This window comes from Leuciscus leuciscus (assembly GCF_965113295.1).
Source record: "Leuciscus leuciscus genome assembly, chromosome: 18".
In the NCBI taxonomy this organism is placed as follows: domain Eukaryota; kingdom Metazoa; phylum Chordata; class Actinopteri; order Cypriniformes; family Leuciscidae; genus Leuciscus; species Leuciscus leuciscus.
In genome coordinates this window covers 23,881,657-23,903,636 of record NC_138742.1, presented here as the reverse complement: position 1 = coordinate 23,903,636, position 21,980 = coordinate 23,881,657, and the positions used below count along the sequence as shown (strand labels likewise).

General features: G+C 34.0%; 2 protein-coding genes across 14 annotated transcripts in view; one reads left to right on the top strand and one right to left on the bottom strand.

The window, feature by feature from the left end:
• LOC309480489 (uncharacterized protein) overlaps window positions 1-21,980 on the top strand; it is a 516,287-nt gene that overhangs the window by 356,451 nt on the left and 137,856 nt on the right. The window contains exons 21-24 of the mRNA XM_082144982.1: window positions 15,251-15,403; window positions 16,432-16,584; window positions 19,026-19,178; window positions 19,772-19,921. Of these exons, the coding sequence (XP_082001108.1) occupies window positions 15,251-15,403; window positions 16,432-16,584; window positions 19,026-19,178; window positions 19,772-19,921 (609 nt within the window). The remainder of the gene's footprint in view (window positions 1-15,250; window positions 15,404-16,431; window positions 16,585-19,025; window positions 19,179-19,771; window positions 19,922-21,980) is intronic.
• Window positions 1-21,980, bottom strand: part of LOC309480535 (uncharacterized protein) — a 318,834-nt gene that overhangs the window by 256,325 nt on the left and 40,529 nt on the right. The gene's annotated exons all lie outside the window — the stretch shown is intronic.

The following is a 21,980-nucleotide window of genomic DNA, read 5'->3' as shown; positions in this document are numbered from 1 at the left end:
ACTGCAAAAAGAATCAGGTGTTTGTCTGTGCCAGATACCAACGGGTGATATCGGGTTGGTATCCTTCATGTGGTGGAGCCATTGCAGGGGTGCATGGTCCGAACAGAGACTGAATTCCCGTCCCAGGAGATAATAGCGGAGAGTGATGTACAGCACCGGCCACTCCTCGCCCTCTATCTCCAGACGCGTCGGTCTGCAACAAAAAGGGGAGAGAAAAGTCAGGAGAATGTAAGAGCGGTCCGCCGCACAGAGCAGCCTTTATCTGGATGAAAGCCTGCTGGCACTGCTTCATCCACTGGACCGGATCTGGTGCTTCCTTTTTAGTGAGGTTAGTCAGCGGGCTGGTATTTAGGTACAAACCTTCTATAATATCCTGCCAGCCCCAGGAACTACCTCACTTCCTTTTTGGTCTTGGGTCTCAGACAGGTTGCAACTGCTGCCGCCTTATCAATTTGGGGACGCACCTGTCCGTGACCCAAGTGGAAGCCCAGATACCTGACTTCCACACGCCCAACCGCACACTTTTTCGGGTTGGCCGTTAGTCCGGCCCCTCTCAGTGAACTCAGGACAGCCCGCAAGTGCTGCATATGACGCTGCCAGACATTGCTATAGATCAGGGGTGCCCAATAGGTCGATCGCAATCTACCAGTCGATTGCAAAGACAATGCTGGTAGATCACACATAATTTGAATAAATGGTTTTGTTAAATTTTAATAAAAATAAATATGACAATGTCCTTCCTTCCTCTTTTTAGTTTCTGTCTGACTTGCACTTGACGAATACATTTTGACCAGGCGAGATTTTTGTTTTTTTAGGTTGCCATGACAACTAGCCTGCTGCGCGCTTTCCAACTCCAAGAGCTTCGGAGAACATGAGTGATACATAAAAACCATTAGACACAATCGGAAAAAATGGGTTATATATAAATATAAATGTTTTATCGAAATTATTGCTAGGGAAAAATAAGTGGTCGCTGGATATTGGTAGGGACACGTCCCTAGCGCCCCTAATAAATTCAATGCCCCTGATTGTTTCTGATCAGGGAACACACTTTAATATTCAGGCATGTCAGGAAGTCTTCAGACTTTTAGAGATTCAATGGCATTTTCATTGCGCAAGACAACTACAATCATCAGGCATGGTTGAAAGAGTTAATCGCACTCTGAAAACAAGATTATAAAAACAAAAATATGGAACAACAGGACTAACATGTCGAGGGGTGAGAACCAGAAGGGCGTTTCACCAACTTGGAGAGCCCAAAAAAAAATTACCATAGTTTGATCTGATTTCATGTACTGATTTCAATCTTTTATAATAAAGCTCGGGTTACTCCACTGCTCAAAAAACCCACGCTAAACACATCATTTGTAGAGAATTACAGACCTATCTCTCTCCTACCATTCATTGCGAAGACACTTGAAAGAGCTGTCTTCAACCAACTAACATCCTTCTTGTCTCTAAACAACCAGCTGGATGTCAACCAATCTGGCTTCAAGAAAGGACATTCAACTGAGACTGCATTACTGTCAGTCACAGAAGCCCTACGGATCGCAAAAGCTGCTTCTAAATCTTCAGTCCTCATTCTCCTGGATCTGTCTGCTGCCTTCGACACGGTGAATCATCAGATCCTTATGTCCACCCTCTCATCACTGGGCATCACAGGAACTTCACTCCACTGGTTTGAGTCCTATCTCACAGGTAGGTCCTTCAAGGTCGCATGGAGAGGTGAGGTATCCAGAGCACATCAGCTGACCACAGGTGTTCCCCAGGGTTCAGTTCTTGGTCCCCTCCTCTTCTCCATCTACACCACATCACTGGGACACATCATACAGGCACACGTTTTTCCTACCACTGCTATGCTGATGACACGCAGCTCTTCCTCTCCTTTCAACCAGATGATCCCACAGTAGCTGCACGGGTCTCAAGCTGTCTGGCGGACATCTCCACATGGATGAAGGAACATCACCTGCAGCTCAACCTGGCAAAGACTGAGCTTCTCGTCCTCCCTGCCAATCCGTCTCTACAGCACGACTTCACCATCCAGCTAGAGTCATCATTAATCACCCCATCAAGATCGGTCAGAAATCTTGGAGTAACGTTTGATGACCAGCTGACCTTCACAGATCACATTTCAAAGACAGCTCGATCATGCAGGTTTGCACTGCACAACATCAGGAAAATCAGGCCTTTCCTAACTGAGCATGCAACACAACTTATCGTCCAGGCCCTGGTCATCTCTAGGCTTGACTACTGCAATGCTCTTCTGGCTGGACTTCCAGCATGTGCAACCAAACCCCTACAGATGATCCAGAATGCTGCAGCTCGTCTTGTCTTCAACAAGCCCAAGAGGGCCCACGTCACTCCTCTGTTCATCTCTCTGCACTGGCTACCTCTCGCTGCTCGCATCAAGTTCAAGGCACTGACGCTTGCTTACAGAACTATCACAGGCTCAGCTCCCTCCTACTTTCACTCACTCCTACGAGTCTACATCCCTACCAGACACCTACGATCGGTCAACGAGCGACGTCTCGTGGTTCCATCGCAGAAAGCCACAAAATCACTTTCCAGAACATTCTCATTCACAGTTCCATGCTGGTGGAACGCTCTCCCCACCCTCATCCGGAATGCAGAATTCCTGACAACATTCAAAAGACAGCTGAAAACCAATCTCTTCCGTGAGCACTTAACCTTATAAAAAAAATTTAAAAAAATTAAAAAAAAATTCCTTTCCCTTTGAAACATCACTTATCAGGCTTATGCTACTCTGAATAATACCTGAACTTCGTATTTTGAGCACTTCTTGCGTTGTTGTTGCTTTTGCCTCTTTATGATGACTCGCTGAATTTTGTCCTAATTTGTAAGTCGCTTTGGACAAAGGCGTCTGCTAAATGACTAAATGTAAATGTAAATGTAAATAATAAAAATATGTACACACATGGATGACTGTATACTTATTGAACACTATTCTAACCTTTATTAAGAAAAAACAATTTTTTTAAGTTACATGCGCCTTTTTGGCACCAGTTTCATTCTATTTCGTATATAAAAACATCTGATGACAATATGAACAAAGCATTAAATGAATTAGTTTAAAAGAAATGACAATCTGTTGTCATAAAAATAAATATCACATAAAAAGTCCTTACATCAAATTAGTTAATTGAATGCCATATTACCAACTGAAAGTACATAGGCTCAGAGCATATGAAATAGGTTACTGAATATTGAGGACATGACAACATAACAAAGACAATCTGTGTCATAAAGAATGTTTCAGATGGATTTGTAAATGAGATAGCAGCCTACTCTGAATTGTAAAGGCCGGCAGAAGTCCACATAAGACTGCGGGATACTGCCATTTGTGCACAGTATAAGTAAGTCTTTCTTTTTCACAGCAATGTTCCCAGGTGGACATCTGTATAACTTTTTAGGTTCCATTCCATGATAATCTCTGTACTCCTGTTTTCCATCTTTTGGATCCTCTTTTGTGTAGGGCAGCCACTTGATTTTCTGCGAACAAACTGTTTCTCCCTCTGCATCTTTGGGTTTGTTTTAGACCATGTGTGACATGTTCAAAACTGTTGAATAAAGCCAGGTTTTTTGGTTGAACCACTGTAGTCACATATAATATTTTAACAATGTCTTTACTACCTTTCTGGGCCTTGAAAGGTCTTACGGGTTGACATGAGGGTGAGTAATTAATGACAAAACATTCATTTTTGAGTGAACTAATCCTTTAATAGTACATCTTCAGCAGTTAAAAACGGTTTTCTTCTGATGTTTGACCTACCTGGCTTATATGTGCTGTAAGCCATTTTGACTCATGTGCTATCCACAGGCTTTACCCACAATACATTTCTCAATGCCAAAAAGGTGTAAGTGCAGTTATGCCCTTTTGGCACCAACCGGCTCAGTATATTCAGTGTGAAGTCTATTAGTTAGAGCTATGGTTAGAGCTAAGTTAAAGCTATTGTTTGGCAAACACAGACTCGTTAAACTTTGATGAAAATGAAGGAACGTGTGACCATAGTTGGCTAACAATGCTTTTCGGAAACGCATTGAATGATTTATGCAATCTGAATGGTGCACCCAAACTGACAATTCTAGTATCAAAATGACAAACCTGCCAGACAACTTGTTTAGGGTGTTCTGTGATTTAATGTTGAGATGACAAATGACAAAATTGTTAAAGGGAAAGGGTAAAAAAAACAGGCAATATGAGGTGGTAAAGAATTGATTTTCACAATGACTTTTGGAAATTCCAGTTGTACTCAATTACAGTGTGAAACTGGTGCCAAATGCACTAATTTGACCTTAATATGAAATCTGCAGGGAATTTTTCCTAGTGCATTGAAGGGAAGAATGTAGTAAGCAATTCTAAGCCAGATGTGTGAATTTTCCAGATGTGACAAAGCTGTTCTAACAATGAGAAATTGAAACACTTGTTGTTTTAATGGCACACACTTTGTTTGTGGTAACAAAACAAGTTTTTTTATGAGTGATCAACTTACAGAATGAAGTACAGGCACTTCATGAGGCGTTTGAGGCCATAACAAATACACTTAGTTCTATCGCTAACATTTCAGAGGAAGTGCATGTAATGAGAAGGTTGTTTTACAAAATTGAATGGCTCTTGAGATACTAGCCTCCCCGGAAGGAACTAGCAAAGTGATTGCAACTGAGTGTTGTTCACATATCCCAGAAAACACTGGGAGAGCAGTGAACAATTTAGCTAAAGTTCTGCATGAACAGGTAGGCAATGGCAGGACAGGACAGGACAGGGCAAGGCAAGGCAAGGCAAGGCAAGGCAATTTATTTATATAACACATTTTATACACAATTAAAAATGCTTTACATAGAAACGGAATATTTGTTAACAGATGCGTAAGCACAATAAAAGCAGAGAATAAAAATGTTTAAATAAAACAGTTATAAAAATAATTAAAAGAATAAAAAAGAGGATACATATAGCAGATAAAGTGCAATCAGTCGGACGTGCACAGTGCTCATTCAGTAAATGCACAGCTAAACCGATGTGTTTTGATTCTGGATTTGAATGTGACTACTGAAGCTAGAGTGCTTATCTGCAGTGATCCTCCATGGAGAAAGGTGCCATCAGAATTAGTTTTATGTGTTTGACCTTGCAAAGCTGGCATTGGGAGTGGGAGTATGATTTTGGCAGGTGCTGGGGTTAAAAATGATAGTGATTTTATGTGTCACTCAATACAGTATATGGTTATTATTTATGTTGTTCATTTGTAAAAGAAACAAAGGTTTTCATACTTTGCTTCGTTTTTTCTTTCTTTTTGAACACTCACTAGGCTACCATTTACAGTTGTCCTTAAGAGAAAGATATGCAGTTGAGAGAAGAGACCTGATGCACCTAGTTATCTCCATAAAAGTATACAGGTGTTGGGAGTTTTTTTTTTTTTTTTTTCTTTATTTTCTTTCCCAGCCATATGTAATAAACAGGTTATGTTTTTGTTTTTTTGGCAGGTAAACAAAGCAGGGAAAAACAGTCATATATTAATAAAGGTACGGTGGCCGAGAGAGCTCAACGCGCTGCAACTGAAGAAAACACATGCAAATAGAAAAAACACCCGCAAATTAAGAAAACATCTTCATCAGTTTCACAACACATGTGTGCTCCAAATACTCACAACACAACCAAATACAGAAACGCGCTGCAAAAGTTCACAACACAAACAAATACAGAAACGCGCTGCAAATAGGACAGAACACAACGGAAATGTTTCCGGGGAACCCAATAAGTGACGGACGGACGGACGACTGGGACGTGCTTGCTTATTGCTCGTGAGCTTTACCTATGCCCTACTCTCTTAAAAGGGCAGACGGCAGAGCCCTTGAATTGGGCACTTTGGAGGGGGGCACTTGTGTGCCATTATGTTGATGAAGGGAGCAACGAAAGACAACGTAATTTCCTCATTATTTTCACCTGGGATGTTCCCATGACAACGCAGCGCGTGTCCATCAGCTGAATAGCCGTTCTTACCAGAAATATAATATTATTGCTGTTAACATAACTGTTGCAAATAAATATACATTTTATACAACAAAGTTTTTAAAATATGCGTTATATCTGTGTGTGAGTGTCTCAACTTTAAAACTTGCCGTCTCATATTTGGACCCTAGCTGCATTCTAACATTTCTTATGAAACTTATTTGAACATAACATGACAAAATGTGTACAATGTAACTGATGTATAGATTAATGTCTTTCCCTCATGTTCTTTTTCTCTATCTTTATTTATTTTAGTCTTCAGCTCATTGTTCTTTTTAGTATTCTTATGACATTGAACATATTGTAAATACATTTTGTATATTGTATACAAAGTTGTATGCCATAAACGTGTCATCTCTGTATGTTTTGCAAAAAAAAATAAAAAAAATAAAAGTAGACAGCTGTAAGCGCGTCCTAGCCGGGTCCGTCACTTATTGGGTTCCCCGGAAACATTTCCGTTGTGTTCTGTTCTATTTGCAGCGCGTTTCTGTATTTGTTTGTGTTGTGAACTTTTGCAGCGCGTTTCTGTATTTGGTTGTGTTGTGAGTATTTGGAGCACACATGTGTTGTGAAACTGATGAAGATGTTTTCTTAATTTGCAGGTGTTTTTCTATTTGCATGTGTTTTCTTCAGTTGCAGCGCGTTGAGCTCTCTCGGCCACCGTAATAAAGAGTAGCCTACTAACAAACACCAGAGCCCGTCTACGGAGAGCCTTGGCACTTCCTATTAGCCCCATTGTATCGATCTTGGTTGCAGTTCCATTAGAATTCCACTGGAGGTGATCGCGGGCGAGTGCAGACTGAATGGGAGTCAATGGGGCTAGACGGCTAAATGTGTCTCTTTCACCCGATTGCCGTTGAGAAATCTCAGATTTTATTGTAGGTTTTGCAAGTTCAACATGGGTTATAGGTCGAAAGTTGAATGAACGAGTACTTATTTCTTTTCGATTTCTTACAGGTTGAGTTGTTGTTGCCCATAACACGCTAGCATTCTGCTAATGACGTCAGCATTCTGACGTCATTGACATTTTAAAAGACTTTTTAAACCAAATAAGTTGGCCAATGGTTAAACAAGCCCGAGACGAAGGGAAGAAGACCAAATGGATCGGCCCGGTGGCCATCATTGATGGTGTAAGACATACAGTTTAAGAGTCAATTAGATGAATAATAAGGTGATCTTAAGTTAAGTTGAATGCTAAGTAATATTAATAAGATCCCTTAACTACCTCAAGCTAACTCAGGTTATTGTTCACAAGGAACAATGGTTAATTTAAGTTTACATGTTTGATTAGATGTATTGACTTACCGGAAAAATGTTCATACCTTAAGTTAAATTCTCCTACTAAGGCACTTATAGTCCACTGTATAGCATAATCACATTGAAGTGATGGTTATCTATGTTCGAAATTAGCATACTGCACTATGAGTACTAGTAGGCTAGTTAAATAACCTATTTCTACAGTGGCACAGTTACTTGCTTAATTAAGCAATTTGTTCACTTCTTTATATTAAAAAAGAGAAAGAAATGAGTCTTCAATTTCATAAGGTACTCAATATTTAGAGTTCTCGTTTGAGAGTACCTACTTGTGTGTTTATATCTCAACACTTTACAAGTTCCTGTTTATTTTACAGACTTCTAGTTCACTTTACTTTATTTTTCTATGACAGATTTCCATTTCAGTTCCTTACAAATAATATCCCTTAATGTTAGAGGTATCCGTGACAGCACCAAAAGAAAATCTATTTTTATTTTCTGCAGACGAAAAAATGCAGATTTAATCTTTTTACAAGAGACTCATTCAAGTGAAAATGACGTGAAATTTTGGAAAGCACAATGGGGTGATCAGTGTTATTTTTGTCATGCCTCTCAACAATCTGCTGGTGTAGCAATTCTCCTCAACAAATTTAAAGGTATTATTATTGAATCATTATTTTCAGATGAGGGTAGATGGATTATTTTAGTTTTCAAACTGGATAACACCATTTTTATAATTTGTAACTTGTATAATTATAACAACACAGCTCTAGCCAAAACAATGTGTATGCAATTGTGTAAGAAACTTGAAGCTCTTAAACTGAAGTACAAAGAAGCACAATTGATTCTTGGGGGAGATTATAATGATGCTCCAGATGATCTCTTAGATCGATTACCGATGAGAACAGTTCAACATTCAGGATTTAAAAGTATTGCATATATTTGTGAACAACTTTCGGTTATCGATGTATGGCGATACTTAAATTCTGATACAAAAGAATTTACTTGGAGTAATGCGAATAGATCTCTACAATCCAGAATTGACTTGTGGCTTCTATCACCCTCTTGCACACAATTTGTTTCAGAAGCATCGCACGATTTTGCTCCCTTATCTGATCATAAATTGATTAAAATTCATTTAATAGGCACTAAACAAAATCAAAACAATCTTCGTGGTTTCTGGAAGCTAAATAATGATTTATTAAATGATGAAATATTTTGTAGTGATGTTAAAAGAATAGCGAAACAGATATTTAGGGATCCTAAAATGAATCATACTCAAAAATGGGAATACTTTAAATTTAAGATAAGAGAAGCAGCAATGAGACGGAGTAAAGAAATAAAAAATAATAACGCCTCAAAAGAAATTAGTATCATGAATGAACTAAATACATTATTGAAGAAAGATAATCTATTAGAGGAAGAAGAAATTAAATTGAAGAGACTAAAAGAAGAAATAGATCATACATATATTAATATGGCTAAAGGAGCCTTCATAAGGTCAAGAGCAAAATGGTTGGAATTAGGCGAAAAGAACTCTAGCTACTTTTTTGCCCTAGAGAAACGAAATCAAAAAAGAAACAATATCTCTGCACTCAAGATTGATGATGTCATAACCACTAATCATTTGGACATTTCAAAATTTGTTTATTCATTCTACAGTAACATATACAAATCAAATTCCCAAATCAATGATTGTGATACGTTTATTGAATCAATTAAAAAATATACACCAACCATTTCAGAGTCCTTCAAAACTAACTGTGAACGACCCATCACAAAATCAGAAATATCAGAAGCAATCCAATCAATGAAAAAAGGAAAATCTCCAGGCAACGACGGCCTCTCGGTTGAATTCTATTTACATTTTTGGAATATTATTGTGGATCCTTTATTGGAATTATTTAAGGAATGTCAAGATAGGAAAGAAATGTCAACAAGCATGAAACAGGGTATTATAACACTAATTCCTAAACCGGAAAAAGATCACCTTATGATAGAAAATTGGAGACCTATTACGCTTTTAAATATAGATTACAAAATTATTTCATTGGTATATGCTAAAAGGTTAAAAAAAGATCTTGGAGAAATTATCGCCGAAACTCAAACTGGATTTATGGCCAACCGTCATATTAGTTCCAACATAAGGCTTGTTCTTGACTTATTAGACTACTCTGAAAACATTGATAATGACTCCCTTATAGTTTTTCTTGATTTTTACAAGGCTTTTGATACGGTGGAACATCATTTTTTATTTAAAACACTTCAAACCTTTGGTTTTGGTCAAAATTTTATTTCAACAATAGAAATGTTTTATAAAAATATTGACAGTTGTGTCATACTATATCCAAACACTACCAAAAGATTTCCAGTGCTGAGATCCGTCCGTCAAGGCTGTCCGATTTCTCCCTTTTTATTTTTGATTGTTGTCGAATTGCTTTCATTACATATTTTAAATAACACAATAATTGAAGGTTTGTCTATTTTTGGTAAGGAAATTAAATTGACCCAACTAGCTGATGATACAGCATTATTCTTAAAGGACAAACATCAGATTGAAAATGCTGTAGCATTAATAGACGAATTCTCAGCTGCTTCTGGACTAAAATTGAATAAATCTAAATGCGAAATTTTATGTCTGTTTGAAACAAATGTTAAAACCATATATAATATGCCTGTTAAAAATTTTATTAGATATCTTGGTGTTTTTGTTTGTAAGAATGTTATAGAGCGCCAACGACTTAACTTCACCCCCAAAATGAAAAAATCTAAAACTATATTGAACCTATGGCTTCAAAGAGACTTATCAATCTTAGGTAGGGTCCTTTTGACTAAAGCTGAAGGAGTTTCTAGATTTGTGTATCCAGCACTCTCTCTTAATGTTTGTGATTCTACATGTAAAGAAATCAATGATATGTTTGTCAAATTTGTATGGAAGAACAAGCACCATCATTTGAAAAAAGCTTTGCTTTCTGGTCCTAAAGCTAAAGGTGGTTTTGATCTATTAGATTTTGTGGATTTAAATTATACATTTAAAGTTAAATGGTTAAAGGAATGCTTAAAAGCTCCAGATTCATTATGGAATTTTATTCCTCATAATATATTCAAGAAGGTTGGAGGTCTCAAGTTCTTACTGTCTTGTAATTACAGTATTTCTAAATTACCAGTTAAGATGTCGGAATTTCATCACCAAGCTCTGTTAGCCTGGAAGCTGTGTTATTCACATAACTTTTCACCACATAAATCCATCATTTGGAACAATGAGTGTATTACTAAAAGGAACAAATCATTGTATTTACAAAACTGGATAGATAAAAATATCATTTATTTAAAAGACTTATTTAGCCCTAATGGTCAACTTCTTAGCTATGAAGACTTTCTTACACAGAAAACTTTCCCGGTAAAATTTAAAGAATTTAGCTCAGTAATTAACTCTATTCCCAGTGGAATATTAGAATTAATGAAAAGCTATGTAGAGCAAAATGTACAACGCACTACTCCTAACATTCTTTACATAAACGGTATTGACATTCTAAGCAAAAAATGTACTAATAAACATATCAGAGAATGTTTCTACAATGCCAAAAAAATAATACCTAGGGGGAAATTTTTCTGGAATGCTATTTTTATGGATATTAATTGGCAGAAAGCATGGCTTGTTCCTTTTAAATTTTGTGTCACAAATAAAATTAGAGAATTACATCTAAAAATACTACATAACATATACCCATCTAAGATGTACATTTCAAGATTTCTTGATATTGATAACAAATGTACTTTTTGTAAAAATGAACTTGAAAATGTAACCCATTTGTTTTATGGTTGTTCATACAGTAATGCATTTTGGAAAGAACTTGAGAATTATATATTATGTAAAACAAAACACAAAATCAACATTGAGGGGAAGAACATTATTACATATTTTGATTTCAAAGAAAAGAAACTATGTACTATAGTAAACCTTTATATTTTGTTAGGCAAGTTTCATATCCATAAATGTAAATTCCAGAATTCTTCACCATCGTTTAAGTTGTTTTTGATAGAGGTGGATTTTTATTTTAAGTCTCTTAAATTAATTACAAACAAGAAATGCATATCAGTAATGAACATTCATTCAGAAATGTTTAATGGATAATATGTCACTAGAACTATTTTTGTCATGAGATACAAATCTGTCACAAAATTAGTTTTTCTTTATTGGTAATTTGATTTTTTTTTTTTTTTTTTTTTACCTTTAATTTATTGTATTGTTACTATTATAACGAATGTGAACTGGAAAGACTGAAATGTTGTTGTTATAACTTTAAATAAAAAATAAAAAAATAAAAAGACGGGTCTCCTCAAAAAAACAAAAAAAACAAAAAAACAAATAAGTGACTCTAAAAAATCTAACACCCAGCAATGTGTAATTTCTTTGCATCTCCTTTCGAATACAACATTCAAATTACTAGACAAAAAAATGATATCCTGAGAAAAGTGGATTTTGAGGGTTTTTCGCCATAGACCTCCATTCATTCTGCACTCGCCTGCGAGCGCCCCCGCATGGACAGAGACGTGTTACTGCAGCCAGTCCAGAAACCGGAAGTAAGCAGAGAGTGCCAATTCTCTTCCTATTAGACATTCTCTGCAAACACTTAATCCAGACAGGAATTACAGGTGTGGAAAACCACAGTCGATGAACGTCATGCGCGTGCACGCGAAGGGGAGTCAGATTCTGGCAGGGAGACGAAATAGACAACACCTCAAACTCACGCCATTGGTTGAACGCTAACTCAAATACTTTTTCGTCCAGATATAAGAATGATTTTCCAGCAGAGTTCATTCATTGTGTGATCGCAGGTCGAAAGGATGACAGCTCGAGTGTACTGCGCCGTGCTACTGTGTCTGTCTGGATGCTGGAGCTCAACAGAAGCTGCTCCAGGACTAAACATCACAGGAGGTGAGAAGATCCATGTAACAGGTATGTAAATATATAGCCTATATTTTTATACGTAAGTTGTGTTTTAATTACTCTTTATATACATTTTCCACAGTACCAGGAAAACACACAGGCTAGATATTCTTTTTTACAGTAAAACAAGAATATTAATATTTATATGGTTAAAAAAACGTTACCAGATTTGTTTGCCATTAATCAGATTTTGATCAATCCTCCTACAAAAAATAAAATAAAAAAGTTTAGTTTTGCATTTAATTATTATTATTTTTTATTTTATTTTTGTGTGGATTAAAATGCTTAAAATGAATTTTGACTGATACAATTGGTTACAACCCTTGTTTCACACTTTTTTTTATCTGACACTAACTGACACCGTTTAGGGATACAGTATTGGATTTGAAGCAGATAGGCTAAATATGTGAATAAGCTTGAGACACTATTGCAAAACCACTGAATTACAGATGCTGAAACAAACTATTATGAACTGGTCTCCCCTAATGATGCTCTTCTGTAGTGGAATTATATTATATTATATTATACTATACTACTGGGCTGTTGAATGCTTGAATCTGACTGGTTGACGAAGATTCTAAGGTGTACAATTATTTGTAGGGAATTGCACAGCTAAAGTAGTCCCAGACAGGTCTTGACCAAATGATTTTACAACAGCAAAAGAACCAAAAACCCCTGTGAAAAAGACATTCAGTGATATTGCTTCTCTGTCATGTGTCTGTATAACGGCAAACCCAGGAGTGTGTCCAAACACAAAATATGAAGCAGAAATGTGTGCCCGGATACGTTTCGTGTCGTGTGCCGATGACAGTGACTGTGCCAAGAAGGAGAAATGCTGCAGCAATGGATGTGGACTTGCGTGTATGCCTCCAGTTACAGGTATTTTTATATTATATTATATTTTATTATATACATATTATAACATACTTTTTATGAAAGCCATTATTTATAGCTATTAATTATAGGATTCAGCATTACAGTATAATTGAAATCTTTCAATTTTAACCTTTATTAGGCTTTAAACTTTATGTGAACTTAAAACAGTCTTCACATAAACCCATTATAATGAATGTCACATTTACCAGCCCTTCAATATAGCAGAGCTCAATTTTTTATATTGGCCAGTCAAAATTTTTACTTGCCCTGCTAAACTGCACAAAAAGTTATTGTTTTCATTGTTTTTGACCCATGTAAACCATTAAACATTAAACCATCAATATTTAGATCTAATAGGTAGAATATAGGCCTACAGAAATTGAATAAAGTTATCAAACACTTCACTGTCTTAACTGCATAAATTATAAATTAAATATAGATTAATCCTTATTAAAGCTACACAAGTTATTCAGTCAAGAACAGTGAAAGATTTTCTCTCTTTTGTTCTTTAACTAACATTAATGACAGACATTAAGCAGCAGGTTTGTTATGGCTGTTGTCACTTTAAGTACTGCCAGTACCGCACTCCGTTCTCTTTTGTGTCTTATCGTGCTGAAATGTTTTAAAAGCATTTGCATGAATGAGAGAATGATCATATATTGTAAAGCTTACCAAAGGATGAGGGGAAAAAATGGATGCTGCGTTAATTGGGTTAAATATTTTTAACGATTACATTGAAAATATTAATTGCATACTTTAACGTGTTAATTTTGACAGCCCTAATTATATTATACAATACAATACCATTTTATTTGTATAGCACGTTTTTTTATATACATTTTTTTTTGTATATTTTTAATATAATATAATATCATTATTATATTATATTGTATTATATTGTATTATAATATATAGTGCTGTCAATCGATTAAAAAAAAACAACTAAATAATCACACATTTTTCTGTAATTAATCGCAATTAATCGCACCTAACATTCAAGTACTTTATATATTTTTATATTGCAATAATTTCACACTTAATCTCCAAATTAATGTAGAAACAACATAAAGACAGTAGCCAATATTTGAAACATTTGTTTAATGGCATCTTTTTTTTTTTTTAAAGCCATTCATTTTAGCCATTAATTATAGGCATTCAGCATTACAGTTTAATTGAAATCTATTAAATTTAAAGTAGTTCCAGGCAGGTCTTGACCACATTATAGACATGTCCATATCATTTCACCAAATAATTTCAGTTATTTTAAAGGTCCTTACAGCAACAACAGCAAAAGCACTAAAACCCACGACGAATAAAACATGACATTTTAAAGTAGAAAGACTGAAACAGTTCTTTCTAGTAAAACGTATTCCAATAACATATAGATACAACTTCCAAAATATTTTTCTACAGTGAAAAATTTATTCAACATTCAGTGATATTGTATTGTATTATAATATATAGTGCTGTCAATCGATTAATAAAAAAAAACTAATTAATACAAATTTTTTCTGTAATTAATCTCGATTAATCGCACCTAACATTCAAGTACTTTATATATTTTTATATTGTAATAATTTCACATTTATAAAAAAAAAAAAGCCATTCATTTTAGCCATTAATTATAGGCATTCAGCATTACAGTATAATTGAAATCGATCAAATTTAAAGTAGTTTCAGGCAGGTCTTGACCACATTATATACATGTCCATATCATTTCACCAAATAATTTCAGTTATTTTAAAGGTCCTTACAGCAACAACAGCAAAAGCACCAAAACCCACGACGAATAAAACATGACATTTTAAAGTAGAAAGACTGAAATAGTTCTGAAATAGTTAATTTTGACAACACATCTTATCTTATATTATATTATATTATATTATATTATATTATATTATATTATATTATATTATATTATATTATATTATATTATATTATATTATATTATATTATATTAGTGGGCAGTTGAATACTTGAATCTGATTGGTTGACAAAGATTCTAACGTGTGCAGTCATTTTCAGAGAAACGCACGGCTAAAGTAGTTCCAGGCAGATCTACAACTTCCAAAAATCTTTTTTTCTACAGTGAAAAAGACATTCAGCATTCAGTGATTTGGCTTCTCTGTCATGTGTCTGTATAACAGTAAAGCCAGGAGTGTGTCCAAGCACAAACTTTGAAGAAATAATGTGTATCAAGAAGGGTGAAGAGTTGTGTGCCGATGACAGTGAGTGTCCCAAAAAGGAGAAATGCTGCAGCACTGCATGTGGTGGACGTCAGTGTACGGCTCCAGTTACAGGTATTATATTACATTATAATATAATATATAGTGCTGTCAATCAATAAATATATATTTATATATCTTTATATATTTTTATATTGTAATAATTTCACATGTAATCTCCAAATTAATGTAGAAACAACATAAAGACAGTATTTAAACTTTTGTTTAATGGCATCTTTTTATAAAAAAATATAAATTTTAGCCATTAATTATAGGCATTCAGCATTACAGTATAATTGAAATCTATCAAATTTAACAGGTATTAGGCTTTAAAAATATAACAACTTTTAATTTAAGTGAACTTAAAACAATCTTCACATAAACCCATTATAATTAATGAATGAATGAAAGCAGCAGGTTTGTTAGGCTGCTGTCACTTTAAGTACTGCCAGTACCGCACTGCGTTCACTTTTGTGTCTTATCGTGCTGAAATGTTTTAAAAGCATTTGCTTGAATGAGAGCGTGATCATGTATTATAACGTAAGCCAAAGGATGAGGGGAAAAATGGATGCTGCGTTAAATATTTTTAACGATTAAACTGAAAATATTAATTGCATACTTTAACGTGTTAATTTTGACAGCCCTAATTATATTATACAATACAATACAATTTTATTTGTATAGTACGTTTAAAAACAACTGTTGTTGACCAAAGTGCTTTACAAAAGCCAAGGAAAAAAAACAATAAAATAGAAAACACATAAAACAGTAAAGCAAAGTAAAGAACCATCAAAATGGAAAACTTATGAACTAAGGTTAAAAAATATATTATATTATATTATATTATATTATATTATACTACGTGGCTGTTGAATGCTTGAATCCGACAGTTAGGCAGGCAGGTCTTGACCACATTATGTACATGTACATATCACTTCGCCAAATAATTTCAGTTATTTTAAAGGTCCTTACAGCAACAACAGCAAAAGCACCAAAACCCACGACAAATAAAACATGAAATTTTAAAGTAGAAAGACTGAAATAGTAAAAAAAACATTCAGCATTCAGTGATATGGCTTCTCTGTCATGTGTCTGTATAACAGTAAAGCCAGGAGTGTGTCCAAGAACAAACTTTGAAGTAGTAAGGTGTATCAAGAAGGGTGAAGAGTTGTGTGCCGATGACAGTGAGTGTCCCAAAAAGGAGAAATGCTGCAGCACTGCATGTGGTGGACGTCAGTGTACGGCTCCAGTTACAGGTATTATATTATATTATATTATATTATATTATATTATATTATATTATATTATATTATATTATATTATATTATATTATATTATATAGTGCTGTCAATCGATAAATATATATTTATATATATCTTTATATATTTTTATATTGTAATAATTTCACATTATTACAATCTCCAAATTAATGTAGAAACAACATAAAGACAGTATTTAAACTTTTGTTTAATGGCATCTTTTTATAAAAAAAAATATAAATTTTAGCCATTAATTATAGGCATTCAGCATTACAGTATAATTGAAATCTATCAATTTTAACATTTATTAGGCTTTAAAAATATAACAACTTTTAATTTAAGTGAACTTAAAACAATCTTCACATAAACCCATTATAATGAATGTCACATTTACCAGCCCTTGTTTTTTATTGGCCCAGTCAGACCAGTTTAAATTTGTACTTGCCCTGCTAAACTGCACAAAAAGTTATTGTTTTCATTGTTTTTGACCCATGTAAACTTTTAAACAGTGCTTTAAGATTTTCAGGTAGGTCTAACAGGTAGAATATACAGAAATTGAATAAAGTTATCAAACACTTCACTGTCTTAAATGCATTAATTATAAATTAAATATAGATTAATCCTTATTAAAGGGATACTCCACCGTTGATACATACCTCTCTCGTCTCAGTGCGTGCACTCAATCGCTCTGGCGCGCGGCGACACTTTGATAGCACTTAGCTTAGCCTAGTTCATTCATTAGGATCCAAACAGAGATGAAGTTAGAAGCGACCAAACACCTCCACGTTTTCCCTATTTAAATACATTATTAAGTATTATTAAATACAGTGACTGTTCCAACGATCTGAAATGCTGCAGCAATGGATGTGGAATTAACATGTGTATGGCTCCAGTTACAGGTATTTTTATATTATATTATGTGCGGTCAATCGATAAAAAATATTAACTAATTAATTGCACCTGACATTCAAGTACTTTTATATATTGTAATTTCACATTTAATCTCCAAATAATGTAGAAACAACATAAAGACAGTAGCCAATATTTTAAACATTTGTTTAATGGCATCTTTTTATTAAAAAAAGCCATTAATTTTAGCCATTAATTATAGGCATTCAGCATTACAGTATAATTGGAATCGATCAAGTTTAATGTAGTTCCAGGCAGGTCTTGACCACATTATGTACATGTCCATATCATTTCACCAAATAATTTCAGTTATTTTAAAGGTCCTTACAGCAACAACAGCAAAAGTACCAAAACCCACGACGAATAAAACATGAAATTTTAAAGGGTAACACTTTATAATAACATTCAGTTGTAAGTCTGGTTAGTTAATGATGAACTAATCATTTACAGAACTTTCGTAAATGATTTATAAGTGATATGTTAATTATTGTATGTGTGTTTTGTAGATTCAGTTATAAGTAATTTACATTTGATTAGTTAATGATTAACTAATCATTTACAAAACATGAATATGCGTTTCATAAATGTTTAATAAATTATGTAATTTTTTTGTATGTATGTAGCAATTAGAGGGTGCAGAAAGTGTTGTAAATGCCTTGTATACACGTACAGATCATTTGTAACAGGTAAGTAACAGTGTTCAACACAATGATGTGTAAATGCATGAATAAATCATTTACAACACTTTCTGCATCCCCTAATCTAAAGTGTAAACTATTCATCACTTGTAAATGTGTTACACATCATTCGTAGATTACCACTTCAAGAATCAATAAGGCATAAGATCAACGAATCGTATCTACGAATGATGTGTAACACATTTACAAGTGATTAATAGTTTACACCTTAGATTAGGGCATGCAGAAAGTGTTGTAAATTATTTATTCATGCATTATAACAGGTGTTGAACACTGTAGTGTAAGTGCTGACTGGTGAGGGTATAGACAGCTGTCTTCTCTGAAACACATGGAGTCTTTAACCACTGTGCACCTGATGTGAGCAAAACATACCAAAAAATGTAACAATTTATTAAACATTTATGAAACGCATGGTCATGTTTTGTAAATGATTAGTTAATCATTAACTAATCAAATGTAAATGACTTATAACTGAATCTACAAAACATGCATACAATAATGAACATATCACTTATTAATCATTTATGAATGCATAGTCATGTTTTGTAAATGCTTAGTTAATCATTTACTAATCACTTGTAAATGACTTGTAACAGAATTTACAAAACATACATAAAATGTTAGTATATCACTTGCTAATAATTTATGAATGTTTTGTAAATGATTAGTTCATCATTAACTAACCACTTATAAATGACTTACAACTGAACGTTATTATAAAGTGTTACCGATTTTTTTTTTTTTTTTTTTTTTTTTTTTTTTTTTTTTTTCTACAGTGAAAAATTCATTCAGCATTCAGTGATATGGCTTCTCTGTCATTTGTCTGTATAGCAGTAAAGCCAGGAGTGTGTCCAATAAGAAATAAAGAAATAAGGTGTATCAGGAAGGATGACGAGTTGTGTGCCGATGACAGTGAGTGTCCCAAAAAGGAGAAATGCTGCAGCACTGCATGTGGTGGACGTCAGTGTACGGCTCCAGTTACAGGTATTATATTATATTATATTATATTATATTATATTATATTATATTATATTATATTATATTATATTATATTATATTATATTATATTATTTTATAGTGCTGTCATTCGTGAAACGCATGGGCATGTTTTGTTAATGATTAGTTAATCATTAACTAATCAATTGTAAATGACTTATAACTGAATCTACAAAACATGCATAAAATAATGAACATATCAATTATTAATCATTTATGAACGCATAGTCATGTTTTGTAAATAACTTATAACTGAATCTACAAAACATGCATAAAATAATGAACATCAATTATTAATCATTTATGAACGCATAGTCATGTTTTGTAAATAATTAGTTAATCATTTACTAATCACTTGTAGATAACTTGTAACAGAATTTACAAAACATACATAAAATGTTAGTATATCACTTGCTAATCATTTATGAATGTTTTGTAAATGATTAGTTCATCATTAACTAACCACTTATAAATGACTTACAACTGAACGTTATTATAAAGTGTTACCTATTTTTTTCTACAGTGAAAAATTCATTCAGCATTCAGTGATATGGCTTCTCTGTCATTTGTCTGTATAACAGTAAAGCCAGGAGTGTGTCCAATAACAAATGAAGAAATAAGGTGTATCAGGAAGGATGACGATTTGTGTGCCGATGACAGTGAGTGTCCCAAAAAGGAGAAATGCTGCAGCACTGCATGTGGTGGACATAAGTGTACGGCTCCAGTTACAGGTATTATATTATATTATATTACATTACATTGCATTACATTACATTGCATTACATTACATTGCATTACATTACATTACATTACATTACATTACATTACATTACATTATATAGCGCTGTCAATCGATACATATATATATATATATTATATTATATTATATTTATATATTTTTATATTGTAATAATTTCACATTGAATCTCCAAATTAATGTAGAAACAACATAAAGACAGTAGCCATATTTTAAACTTTTGAATCTCACATTTACCAGCTCTTCAATATATCATAGCTCAATTTTTTTATATTGGCCCAGTCAGACCAGTTTAAATTTTTACTTGTCCTGGTAGACTGCACAAAAGGTTATTGTAACATAAATTATATAGTAAACCGATCAATCCTTAATAAAGTTACAAAGTTATTCAGTCAAGAACGGTGAAAGATTTTCTCTCTTTTGTTCTTTAATTAACATTAATGACAGACATCACAGCAGCAGGTTTGTTAGGCTGCTGTCACTTTAAGACCTGACGCACATGATGCATCACAACTCTTTACATTCATTTAAGACTTCACTGAACTCATTTAAGACTGTGTTTGCGAGGGTACTTTACGGCCATTTTGACATAATTTTGTATGTTTTTTTGTCATTCAAGCGCTGTTTGAAGCAGCTTTCTGTGCAGACGATTGTGTGTGTTTGTGTGTCACACAGACAGGAGATGCCATGCGCCAGTGCCATTACTGCGCCATTAACGCGTTAACTTTGACAACACTAATTATATTATATTATATTATATTATATTATATTATATTATATTATATTATATTATATTATTACGGGGCTGTTGAATTATTGAATCTGATTGGTTGACGAAGATTCAAAGGTGTATAATTATTTTCAGGGCTAAAGTAGTTCCAGGCAGGTCTTGACCGCATTACGTACATGTCTATATCACTTTGCCAAATAATTTCAGTTATTTCAAAGGTCCTTACAGCAACAACAGCAAAATAACTAAAACCCACAACGAATAAAACATGACATTTTAAAGTAGAAAGACTGAAATAGTTATTTCTTGTAAAACTTATTCCAACAACATATAGGCACAACTTTTTTTTACAGTGAAAAAAATCATCCAGCATTCAGTGATATGGCTTGTCATGTGTCTGTATAACAGTAAAGCCAGGAGTGTGTCCAATCAAAAGATATAAACCAGGACAGTGTGCCCTGATACGTTTCGTGTCGTGTGCCAATGACAGTGACTGTGCCACCAATCTGAAATGCTGCAACAGTGGATGTGGACTTCATTGTTTGGCTCCAGTTAAAGGTATATTAAATTATTAGTTTATTTATGTTATATTGTCTGTCAAATGTACCTGAATTCAGCCTATAGCACTGTTTCAGGCACAGGGTGGCTTTACAAAATTAATAAAGATGATGAATAATACATAGGACATAATTCACTCTGTAAGTAAAACTAGCTATTCATGTCCTGAGTGTTTTGTGCTGTACATCTGATGCTTAATCCCACTAAATGGCCAGACTAAATCTGAATCTCTATCCATACAGTCTAGGTGCCTAACTGAAGGGAATCCAGTGTGTGCCGAATACTGTTCCCATGATGGTCAGTGCCCTGCCGGGTGTGTGATTTTTGAATGAGTGATTTTGCATAATACATACTACTTTTTGAATTCTTTTACTTAAATCAATTCAGTGCTTCATTTTTTTTCTTGCAAGCGTATCATTTGTATGCTTTTGAGAACAAAATGTACCAACACATTAGTGTGTTGAAATAACGGAAGCATATGGACATGGCTAGACGGCTAACTAAATATAATAACCCCATGACCTAAGTAACAAGCTGAAGTAATAAAAAAAAAAAAAATTTGCTTTGCCGGGTGTGTTTCTGAATTGCACATATGTAGAACTAATCATATTAGAGAAAGATGGTGTAATGAGTCATGTTACCTTTGTCATGTACCTATCCTATATTAATTGTTGTATTCTTTTTGCCGGTGGGATTCTCTGTGATTGATATGAGGTCCTCCCGGCCGTGAATAAAGCATATTCAA